The following is a 12101-nucleotide window of genomic DNA, read 5'->3' on the forward strand; positions in this document are numbered from 1 at the left end:
CTGTGGAAGTTGTAATCAAATCCTGCTGCCTTCAAAGTCAGATTCCCTGGGAATTCTCAGTCCCTTTATTGAACCCCCAGGCTGGGAAGCCTGATGTGGGGTTCAGAACCTTCACAACAGTGGGAGAACTTCTTTGGTATTATTGGTCTCCAGTTTGTGGGTCACCCACCCAGAGAGTAGCGCAAGTCACTCAGTTGTGTCCGACTCTTTGCCACCCCATGGACTGTAGCCCACCAGGCTCCTCTGTCCATGGAATTCTCCAGGCCAGAATACTGGAGTGAGTAGCCATTCTCTTCTCCAGGGGATCTTCCCAACCCAGGGATCAAACCCAGGTCTCCCACATTGCAGGTGGATTCTTTACCATCTGAGCCACCAGGAAAGCCCACCTGGTGGGTATGGGATTTGACTTTTATCATGATTGTGCCCCTCCTACCATCTTGCTGTGGATTCTCCTTTGTCTTTGGATGTAGGGTTACTTTTTTGGTAGGTTCCAGCATCCTCCTTTGATGATTGTTCAATGGCTAGTTGTGATTTTGGTCAGATTTTATTTTTCTTGAGTCTGGTGTCTGCCTCTTGGTGGGTGAGGCTAGTCCCAAGGCTAGAACAGGCTCTGTGGAGGGCAGGGTTAGGGCCCAGGGCATTCGGGACTCGCGCCTGCCCACTGGTGAGTAGAGTTGGCTTCTGGGCCCTCTGGTGGGCAGAGCCACATTCTGCTATACGATCAAGGGCGTTTTAGGGCAGCCTGTCTGTTGATGATTGGGGCTGTGTCCCCACACAGTTAGTTGCTTGGCTAGAGGCATCTCAGCACTGGCTCCTACAGGCTTTGGGTGATCCCAGGTCTTAGCACTAATGAGCTAGAGGGAGGATTCCACAATGGCACTTGAAGTAGTAATGTCCACATGGTAGAAGCTCCCCAGAATGGCTGCTCCCAGTATCTGTGTTCCTAGGGTGAACTGTGATTACCTCCTGCCTCTCCTGGGCAATCTCCGAGATCAGCAGATATGCCTGACCTGGGCTTCTCTCAAATCACAGCTTCTGCCCTGAATCCTGGAGCATGTGAGATTTTGTGTACATCATTTACTGGTGAAATCTCTATTTCTGTTAGCCCTCTGTGACTCCCCAAAGTAAGCTCCACCAGCCTTCCAAGCCATGTTGTACTCTGGGGCATGTTTTCCTGATGCAGATACAACTCTACAGGCCTGTGACCTCTTTATGTAAATGACCGGTGGGATTGATGAGATGTGTACTTATCACTGATATTTTTTCAGATGTCTCCATTTCCAGCAAAAGCTAAATCACACAGGTTTGATTTAATTATCCACCAGAGAGAATTTTACCTTACAAAGGAAACAGACCTTTTCTGATTTCTGCAACTCTGAGTCCAACTGCAAAGAACACTTCAAGAGGAGGTTTGAAAGTTACCCAGAAACTGCTGAATGGAGCAGCTACTTTCTGATAAATGGTCCCTACCTTAGTGTTGCTTAATTTTGAACTCAAGGATTCTAGAAATATACTTGATGCCTTCTAGCTGACACTATAACCAACCCTTGAGGGGCAAAAGGAACGTAGGGTAATGCTGCTTTGATTCATGAAATGGGAATAGTTGTAAAGAGCAAAAATGACAGTGAATATTTGTGTAGAACAAAAACGATAGAGTTGAGCTTGTGGGAAATCACAGCCGCTTACCTGCTGTGACTTCATTCAGTTAAAAGGGATGCACCTTCTGCTGTCCAACAGTAAAAGTGAAACTGACTTCTATTTGGAGAGGTCATAATTCAGGCGTCCATCAAGGATGCAGAACAGCCTGTGTCCTGAAAAGAGGTTTATGACTTTGCCAAAAAACCATTTTGGATTCATTAGCAGTTAGTTGGAATAACAGATTCTGTGACATTGCCAGGTCCTGCCAAATGTATGTCAGGTGTCAAATGTACAAGACCCTTATGTTTATACAGACACTTGTGAGAATGTTAGAACCTTTCATTGAGACCCAGTCTTGTATGTGAACCTAGTCTTAGATATATATGGGAATCTGCAAAATAAAATTCATAGTTGCCTTCTCTTTAATCCTAAACTTGTAATAATGAGAATCCTTTCCTAACAATACATAATGCGAGGCTCATACTGGGTTTCGAAATGTTTAAAAAAGTAAATTGGTTTGCTTTTTTTGTTTTAAACAAAGTGTTTAAAATTGGCAAGGGGCAAATAACTTTGTCTTCAGCTATGTATGTGAGAAGTAATCTTTCTCCCAGTAATCTTCTAGCACTTAAAAACAATGTCTTTAAACCATTTTATATTTAGCTTTGTAACCTATCTTTAGCAACTAAAGTCAGAATATAGTACATTCTGTGGACAAAGCTGACTGCTTAAAAAAAATTAAGTTTAGAGATATATAACTTTAAAGTATGCTTATATCAACCTAATTGTGCTTTATTTTGGCTCATCTAATTTACAAACATGATTTCTGAAGTCGAACAGTATTTGTAGTGGCAGTGTCTAAAGCAGTTTTGGCTGAGTGAAATGCTATTTGTTGAACAAAAATGTAGTTGTTTGTGCAAGTTTAAACATTTCATAAGGCCAGCTGAGTTCCTTTCAACCTACTTACAAAATAATTATTGGCAAGTGAAATGGGCTGAGGGGTAGAGACAAGACATTTTCAAGCTTCTGAGATTTATAAAACCAAATTCTTCAGCCATCGAAAGTAAAATCAAAAGGTCACAGACAATTAAAAGGTACAGGTTTAAATCTCAGGGTTAAAAAAAGTTCCAACAGGAAGAATATTTACAATGGAACAATGAGGAAAATGTTTCGTTACAGTCAGAAACACGGAAAATATGCTGTTGAAAATTGTTGGCTCTGAAATAAATAAGATCCAGACTGAGACTATTAAAAATATCAAAGTGATCCACTATGTGCCAATTCTATCTTGTTCTGTTGTTATAAAGATAATCCATTATTGAATATAATGCTGTTCTGGTTAACTTATCAAAGACATTTTCCACTTGCAAGCTGTTGTTTACCATATGCTATATATTCTTCTCTTAACAATTTTAGTACACTTCCATCAGAGAACCATAGACAGAGAGAGAGAAGGAAATTGAAACATATTTTAACTTCCTAACCAGGGTACAAATCCCTTCCAACCTAGTCATTCGACTCGCTCATAATTGATGCTCAGTAGAACTGAGATTTTTTTTGGATGGCAAAATAATAGATTAAAAAATACTTTGAGATGTTTGTAGCCTGTTAGGTGAAAGAAAGCATTCTTGTGCACTGGCTGCCTAGACTGAAACCCTCTAGTGATGGAGCTCACCACCTTGCAAGGAAACCCATTCTCTCAGTGGGTAGCTTGACAATTTGGAAGGTATGTGCTCAACTGAGCTTTATACCAACAGACCCTGGATTTTCTTTTAGAATATTCCTACTCCATCTTCATTAGCTTAGTTTTCTGAAGCTTACTTTTCTGTGCCCTGTATGGTTTCTTCTCCATGTGGCAATCTCATTTCACCTCTATTTCCACTATCCTTTAATGCCTTAAGGGGTTTTAAAAATTCGTACTGATTGAATGAGCTTAACTATTAAATATTCAGTTTTGCCCTTAAAACAGCATTTTCAAACTATGACATTCAGAAAACAAGAGTTATAGCATTCAACTGGATTCAATTTGGGGTTACCCCTTTGTAATTAGACTAGCATTGACTAACAACAGATATTTAGGGGAGAAAATAGGATAGAACATCTAATCTTGCCAACACTGTATATTTGAGGGGAGGGGGCATGATAAATTTTTATAATGAAATGCATGTGCTCTAAGACAGTGAACTTGGTGTTTTAAAGCACTGAGGTCTAGTAGTTTAAAAGCCATGGGATTAATTTTAGGTCATGTTTTAGAAATAATGTTACAATCTAAGTATCATGTCGGTAAGAAATAACTCTGCTGTCCTGAATGAATAAAACAAGGGACTGACTCAAATATGTTAAATTTTTTTCTAATGGTTATACATTGGCACCTTTAGGAGCTCTAACTAACACATCGAGGATAATTTAATTTCAGGAGACTTTATGAAATCTCCAGAATGGCGCCTCCACTCCCACATCCATGCAAGAACACAAAGCCGAGGGGTACACTAAAAAAAGAGACTGTTTTATTGTGACATTTATGACATGGACCCCTTGTTGACAGGAATGACTGAGGGTAGTCTTGGCATATTGCACAGGTGTGATGAAGGATGCACTGCTGATCCTCTGGCTGCTGAGGCTGCTTCCTGGTCCTCCCAGACCTCCATGCATGCGTGGGCCAGTCACAGAAATTTCATTACCACTTGGTGTATACACTTAAGAAGTCTTTGGTCTTAATAAGCACCATTACAAACCCTCACATTAAGGGCATTATTATTCTAGTTTATAAATGTTTCAATGATAAAAAATAGCACGATTACAGTATACACACACTTAATTTACATGTAAGGTATTATACTCATAACTGAGATAAGCTACTGCACTAACTTTGGTTGATTGAAAAAAATTAATGAAGTATTTGAACTGAATACTTGTAATTTGGTTTCTAAGTTGTGTAAATATTACAGTGCATTTATAAATCTAGTTTGAGAATTTACTAGCACCAAATAGATATTATAAATGGCCAACCTAATACTTGCATTTGGAGAAGCAAAGTTTTACAATTTGAAAAAACAGAACAGTCCATCGATTGAAAGCACGTTCCTGTACGTCTGCTAGAAGGATGGCATGTCAGCATGAATGGCCAACCCCCAGTGGAAATACATGTCCCAGTTTTCAAGAATCAACACATATGACAAGGTAGCTTAGCTACATACATGAGAAGCCTGAGAAAGTGGTTGTTTTGAACTAGGGTATTCACCTGTACCTTGCTTTTGTAATACAAGAATAGTGCTTATTTATAGAAATTTACGTGGTGAAAGACTGTACCTATAATATGAAGATTCTGATTGGGGGAAAAATTCAGTTCTACCTATCTATCTTGGTTTTTTAATTATTTGGTCTCTGGATGGTGAATTAATGAAGCAAAATCTGAATTTTCATCTTCAGATTATCACCCAGTTCACCACTGAGGTAGTCTTTGTCATATTTATCTTCTAGCTGATTAAGTTCTTTCTTTTTATAAAGTGGAGTACTACTGATTTGTAATGAATAGGTTCCAGCCACTGGCTTCTTCTTTGTGAAGTGGAGGTAGCTGATCCCTTCCTTTTGGTTGATTTTAAAGAAGCCGTTTTCATTTCCAGATTCAATCAAGTATCTGTTGTGATTCGTCAGAGTCGTGAGGGCTGGAAGGAGTTCTAGGATTCGGACCTTGTTACTGATGTGGGAAATATTGAAAGCGAACACGGCTGTCTTCTCAGCATCCCAACTTGCAAGACTCACATTGGCTTCTATCTCAGGTTGATCCTGGAAAGACATATGGCAACGTGTGAATATAAAAGGTAAATATGCCACTTACTAAAGAAAAAGTGACTCAAGTCTCACTCAAATACAACTTTCTTCTCATGTTGCATATACTCTATTGAAAATGAATATTCATAAAATCCTGTTTAAGCCACAGTGTTACATTAGCACATATTTGTAATACTAAACATGTCAAGAAGGAAGTTGAAATCACTTGTATTTGGTCTTCTATTGCAGTGGGTCTCAAAGTGTCCCCCAACCGACAGTATCAGCATCATCTGGGCATCTGTTAGAGATGGAAGTTCTTTTTTTTTTTTTTTTTTAATTTTTTTTTTTATTCCTTTATTTCTCATGTGTTCCCCATCCTGAACCCTCCTCCCTCCTCCCTCCCCATACCATCCCTCTGGGTCGTCCCAGTGCACCAGCCCCAAGCATCCAGCATCGTGCATTGAACCTGGACTGGCATCTCGTTTCATACATGACATTTCACATGTTTCAATACCATTCTCCCAAGTCTTCCCACCCTCTCCCTCTCCCACAGAGTCCATAAGCCTGTTCTATACATCAGTGTCTCTTTTGCTGTCTCGTATACAGGGTTATCGTTACCATCTTTCTAAATTCCATATATATGCGTTAGTATACTGTATTGGTGTTTTTCCTTCTGGCTTACTTCACTCTGTATAATAGGCTCCAGTTTCATCCACCTCATTAGAACTGATTCAAATGTATTCTTTTTAATGGCTGAGTAAGACACGTGTACCCCAATGTTCATCGCAGCACTGTTTATAATAGCCAGGACATGGAAGCAACCTAGATGTCCATCTGCAGATGAATGGATAAGAAAGCTGTGGTACATATACACAATGGAGTCTTACTCAGCCATTAAAGAGATGGAAGTTCTTGGTGCCACCTGAGACCTACTGAATCCGAAACCCTGGGGATATTTCCCAGAAATCCATTTTAGCAGGCCTTCCAGATGATGATTCAGATGCATATTCAAGTTTGAGAATGACTGTTTTAATATATTATTTTCTTTTCAAAGACTTATCTCATTTCCCAAACCACAACGGATGGGTTGCAGCACCAATACTAAGAAAGAACCAGTTTATTTCCATTTTGTTCACTGACGCAACACCATCTCACCAAAGGACACACCTATGAACCTACTTCCTGGCTCTGATGATCTGCTAATATTCAATGCTTTTCACCTGGCTTCTTGCTTGCCTCTCTGGGACCACATGTGCTTGCTCTCCGGGCCTGCAGCCAGAGGTCTGAGTATCTGCGCTTCTAAGTTGACTGAAAGGCTGCAGCAGCCGTAGGCAAAGAAATCCAGGCTGCTGGAGCTCCATGTTGTTTTTGTCTAGAATCCAAGTTCCCTCACACTCCACATGGCTCTTTCGGTAGAGAAGCCTCTAGCTTTCAGAACTTGGCATCCCTGTGTACGGAGCACTATGTCACTTCACTGCTCTGCCCACTTGCTCTCCTGGATCTCAGACCTTGTCCTTTCATCAGACTTTGGGCGGGTGTTTAACTTTCTTTTTGGCGAGACAGAGGAAATGAGCAAGTATGTGAAAACCTTTGAATGGCCACTCCCTAAAGGCAGCAAGAAACTCCAGAGAGCCTCACAGATTCTTGTAAAATGCAGCCTAGAGCTCAGGGAATGTCTGGATTTTCTCCCCAGGGAGCTTTTTCACACTTTGGAGCATCCTTGGAGGAAACCACAGGAATCTGGAGGGCCTTTCTGCAATAGGAGGCATCGGGAGAAACCACCTTCTGACCCACCTCAATGTTGGAGGCATCTGTTTCATTTGCGCTTCTCCGCTTCCTGCCGCGTTTGGGGTAGCCGTTGATCTTACACTCATAACAAGCCTCTGGGGAGAGTGAGTTGTCATCCATTTCACCGCTGGCAGGTGGCTCTGGGTTTCCCCGGCCCATGCCCATTCCAGAAACACAGTGCCTATGGTGGAAGGGGAGCGTAGATAGTTTTCATTAGAATTGGGAGATGGAGGAGGAGCGAGAGTTCTAGTGAAGCCCAGATCCTGCCTGGTGACATTCAGCCCTTGATTATGTGTCCACTGGATGATGGGCTGGTGCTGAGAACCATACTGAAGCCCTCTGTGTTTGGTCTTGAATTCTCAGTTCCCTGAGCTGATTGATTTCTTTTTACTATCTCTCAAGGCCCTATTTTGCATATTTACTTGCCCGTTTATTTCCCAAACATAATGTGGCAGGTGTTTCGCTGTACTGGTGGAGAGGAGACAAGGAGTGGAAACAAGAGAAGAGTGGAAGATGAGGGGGAAACCATGTGACTTGGGAGGATGAATAAAAATTGCCTTCTTCTTATAAAATAGGCTCCACAGGAGTGAGAAAGGTATGTTCCTTGCCCTCTCCCTGTTTAACTGATACCATTACAGCCACCTCCAATTCCACCAGCACCACTTTTCACCACTCCAGCTTCTGAGCAATCTCTCCTATTATCAGATCTCTCACTTTGGCTCCTGAAGATAGAAAGAAAGCTCTAGGTAATAACTTAGGTTGATTTAGAAATATATTGTGAAGATATGCAGTGTATTAAATACGTGTATCAGAGCTTGCCCAACTGTGGGAAATTGTTTCAAGTCATTCAAAACCACTAGGTCCACTGGCTCTGACTCATGTGAGGTTGGATAAACAAACCCATGCCCAAGAGAGAACTAGTTCAGCTGTTTTTCTTTGCCTTTCAGTTTTTAAAGCCAAGTTATGGAGGGAGGCTTGCATGTCTCACAAGTACCTTGTTTTGTTATTCTGCTTACTATTTCATAGGTCACTTGGAATGTATTTATCAGGCTCCTTTTTCAAAATGTTTTGAAATAGCTGAATGATCTTAAAAGAATCTTTAGATTCGGATAGGCTTGTCCACTCTAGTGATTCACAGAGGAGCCTAAAATGTTATAAATGGGTGAATTTCTATTAATTGGTCTACTAATAGGTCATAATGTAGACTGAATACTATTTATTTCTCTCTGTATTAGTTGATCTATTTTTTACAACTCATTTTCCTTTATGCCCTTAAGATTCAAAATACAATGCCATTAACATTTTTTTTTGTATTTTGCAGCAATTTACAGGTTTCTAGTATTTTCTGTAATCCTGCTGAGCACAACACATTTCCTTTCCTCATCCTTTAATTTTTTACCATGAAATATGTAGAAACAATAATATGGATACGTGCTCATTCTTTGTGTGTGTGCATTCACATAATTATGAAATTGTTGGAAGCAAACCCCAAATTCACAGGCTTTGGTTCCTTTCTCAGAACTCCCAGTATTTTCATATGCCTGGAACACCACTTACAAGAAGTGTGACTATAAAGTCCCACTGGCCAGAAGCCAGTTTGGAGTGTCACAATTTTTGCTGGGAAAATGATTCTGGCATTAAATTTATAAAGAATGAGTCTACTGAGAGCCAGACACAAACATCTGGGAATTTGAGTCCTATTGCTGGCATTCTGTGCGCTTCCCATGAAACATTCTTTTACCTTCTACACACCCCAAAATGAATCACTTGATGTTTCTGTGTCAAGAAACCAAAGACCACAAAATTAACAATTGGATATATACACATATGTGTGTGTTGTGGACTATGTGACTTTTTGTTGGGAGGAGTATATATAAGTGTGTGCATTGGTATATGTGTGTGTGTGTATTTAATTAAATACACTCTGTGTTCCTAATTAAAAAGTTAAAATGTGAACTCCTTCACAAGATAGCCAAAACTAAGACAGTCAAGTCCAGACTAATTCAACTGGGAAGAAGACCTAAACTTTGAAAATGTAATAGTAACTTTTATATTACTAAATAGAATAAAAATATATCTTCCCAGCCCCAACTCTCACAATACAATGTGGTATGCTACCTGGAAAATATAATAATTATTTTAACTCTTATATTTAAAGTTCTTTTGCAACGTTTAATGTAAATTTAAGTCTAAAATGTAAAATATACTTTGAAACCCTAAAGCACTCCCCAAAAGATATCTTTATGATTTATCCTAACAGGAGCTACATGAAAGCATTTTAAGTCAAGACAGAATCCTGCTTGCCCCAGGAGAAGGTTGCATCAGCAATATGCAATCTGAGTCCAGCTCTGTCATGGATCACAGTCCCTGTATTTCCTGAGAAACGAGTTGCCTTCCAACAAGATGTGAGGATCAAGAGGAGGAGATAGATAAGCCATATCTTGAGGTATTTACAATGTCGTTTCATTATTTTGTTCCATGTTCTATGAATTTCCAGAAATCTAGATGTCCCCCTTCAAATAAAATAACCTAAAACCTTTGCAGAGCTAACTGGAATTAACTCAAGGATTATAAAAAGCATGGTTCAATGGTACTAGGATAGGTCATTTTGAGTTCAATATACTTAATTATTCTGTGGATGAGAAAGCCTCCAACCACGACCAGCATTGCTTACCCTTGGCCTATTCGGAAGTAGCCAGGTGGACAGGCACACAGGTAGCCGCCCTCAGTATTGGAACAGCCATAACTGCAGGGGGCCTGAGCAGAGCCACATTCGTTGATGTCTTGGCAACCTCCACTGAACTGTTCGTATTGGAAGCCGGCAGGGCACATGCACTTGTAGCTCCCCAGGGTGTTGTGACAGGAGGCTCCTCCACAGATGTGAGCACTGAGGCATTCATTTTCATCTGCAGGGAAAACCAGAAGACGCCACATATGTGATTCTGGGCAGAGGTTTCTATGGAGGAGTTTGGGTCAGGCCACTCTGACCCAGTGCTGGCCAGCTGGCCCTCACCTTGGCTCTTGGGAAGGGAAGACAGGTGGAAGTGGCTGAGGTGGGAAAGGGAACAAGAAAGATGTGGAGATAGATGTGGCCTCTCTCCAAATGGTGAGCAAACGTGGTCTCTGAGGTCAAGTGCATCAGGCGGTGTGTTAGAGGATGGCATTCTGAGGACCAGCAGACTCCAGTCCTCATCTGAAGCCAATGGCAGTGTGTCCTGCTCTACAGGAGCATCTGGTGAAGAATGCAGGGGTGGTTCATGGCCAAGGTTCAGGGATCAGGGTGGGAGGGCAGGGAGCAGTTCTGTGTGCCTTTGCTTCAGAAGTACCCAGCAATGGGATGACTCTCTACAGCCGAGATGAGCCATATTCCTGGAGGCTGCTTTCCTACTCCTCCTTTTTCAGCATGAATAGGGTTGGCAAGGGCTGACATCCTGCAGGAAGTGTCCCGCTCACCTGGACTTCCTTTTCAAAAGTCTATAAAAACCCCCAGGTGCTTGCTCAGGGAGTGAATGGTGCCTTCTGGTATGTCTGCTCCCATCTCTGAATGGACCTCCTTATCTAAACCATCCTCCTGCCCAGGGCATCTGGGCTGTGTCTAAAGCTAAGTACAGCTGGAAGAGATTCAGTGCAGACTTCATGGGCACTAATTGGGGAAAACCCACAAGAGACACAGATGCTGTTGAACGGGCTACCCACAGGGACCAGCCAAGTCTGATGGTAATACATAGGAAAAAGAAATATAACTTTCCCAAATTAATTCAAAGGGAAAAAACCCTCAAGTTTCTTACTATGTCTGATTTATACTTTTTTGAAACTTCCAATATATTTTTATAGATCTGCCTTTGTACAACAGCACAGAAGTTTGCTGGTAAGACATTTCTTTTTTTTTTTTTTTTTTGGTAAGACATTTCTTAACTGCTATAGCCCATTTTCAGGCTTATGTCCACTTGAATGCATGTAGATTGGCATTCTCCTCACTTAGCAAGTATCTACTTCCAATGGAAAAGAGGAAGAAGGCAATTTAGTAACACTTAACACTTAACTGTCCTACTGTGTGACAGACAGGATACTAAGTTGTTGTTCAGTCACTAAGTCGTGTCCAACTCTTTGTGACCCCATGAACTGCAGCATGCCAAGGTTCCCTATCCTTCACTGTCTCCTGTAGTTTGCTGAATCTCATGTCTATTGAGTCGGTGATGCCATCCAACCATCTCATCATCTGTCACCCTCTTCTCCTCCTGCCTTCAATCTTTCCCAGTGTCAGAGTCTTTTCCAGCGAGTCGGCTCTTTGCGTCAGGTGGCCAAAATATTGGAGCTTCAGCTTCAACCTTAGACCTTCCAATGAATATTCAGGGTTGATTTCCTTTAGGATTGACTGGCTTGATCTCCTTGCAGTCCAAGGGACTCCCAAGAGTCTTCTCCAGCACCACAGTTCAAAAGCATCAGTTCTTCAGAGCTCAACCTGCTTTATGGTCCAGCTGTCATATCATGTACATGACTACTGGAAAAACCATAGCTTTGACTATGCAGACCTTTGTTGGCAAAGTGATGTCTCTGTTTTTTAATATGCTATCAAGGTTTGTCATAGCTTTTCTTCCAAGGAGCAATTGTCTTTTAACTAGGTACTTCATTTGCTTAATGTGCTTCACAATCATGGAGGTAGGTATTAAAATCCCTGTTTCCCAGATGAAGAAAGTGAGATTCAGAAAGCCCCTCCAAGATCTCCCAGCAGCAGGGCAGATATGCACACCCAGGTCTGTCTGACTATAAGTCTCATGCTTTCCTTTATATCAAAGTGTCTCTCAAGAGATTTGCCCTCATTTACATTGTTTCTTTCCCTTTTAGTTTTTCCTTATTTGCTAAGGTAGTTTCATTTTTCAAGAAAAAATTGTTTCAAAAAAAAAAAA

The 12101-nt window shown here is 41.1% G+C and overlaps 1 protein-coding gene and 1 long non-coding RNA gene across 5 annotated transcripts in view; one reads left to right on the top strand and one right to left on the bottom strand.

Annotated features, from left to right (window-relative positions):
• Positions 1-4120: 4120 nt before the first annotated feature.
• FBN1 (fibrillin 1) overlaps positions 4121-12101 on the bottom strand; it is a 265245-nt gene continuing 257264 nt past the window's right edge. For all 3 annotated transcript variants that reach the window (XM_086320774.1, XM_086320775.1, XM_086320777.1), the window contains 3 exons: positions 9869-10100; positions 7201-7375; positions 4121-5421 (listed from right to left, as the gene is read on the bottom strand). In XM_086320774.1, the coding sequence (XP_086176900.1) occupies positions 5032-5421; positions 7201-7375; positions 9869-10100 (797 nt within the window). In that variant the 3' untranslated portion in view covers positions 4121-5031. The remainder of the gene's footprint in view (positions 5422-7200; positions 7376-9868; positions 10101-12101) is intronic.
• On the top strand, positions 7649-11925 carry LOC147364401 (uncharacterized). Of its 2 annotated transcripts, XR_015134449.1 has the most exons (3): positions 7650-7789; positions 9455-9640; positions 10107-11925. It is a non-coding gene; the product is annotated as an uncharacterized LOC147364401 (long non-coding RNA). The 2 variants fall into 2 exon arrangements; XR_015134448.1 differs by lacking the exon at positions 10107-11925 and having other exon boundaries at positions 7649-7789; positions 9455-9733.

Source organism: Bos grunniens, chromosome 10 (assembly GCF_055505025.1).
Source record: "Bos grunniens cultivar Pamir isolate PY7600 chromosome 10, Bosgru_T2T1.0, whole genome shotgun sequence".
NCBI classification, from domain to species: Eukaryota; Metazoa; Chordata; class Mammalia; order Artiodactyla; family Bovidae; genus Bos; species Bos grunniens.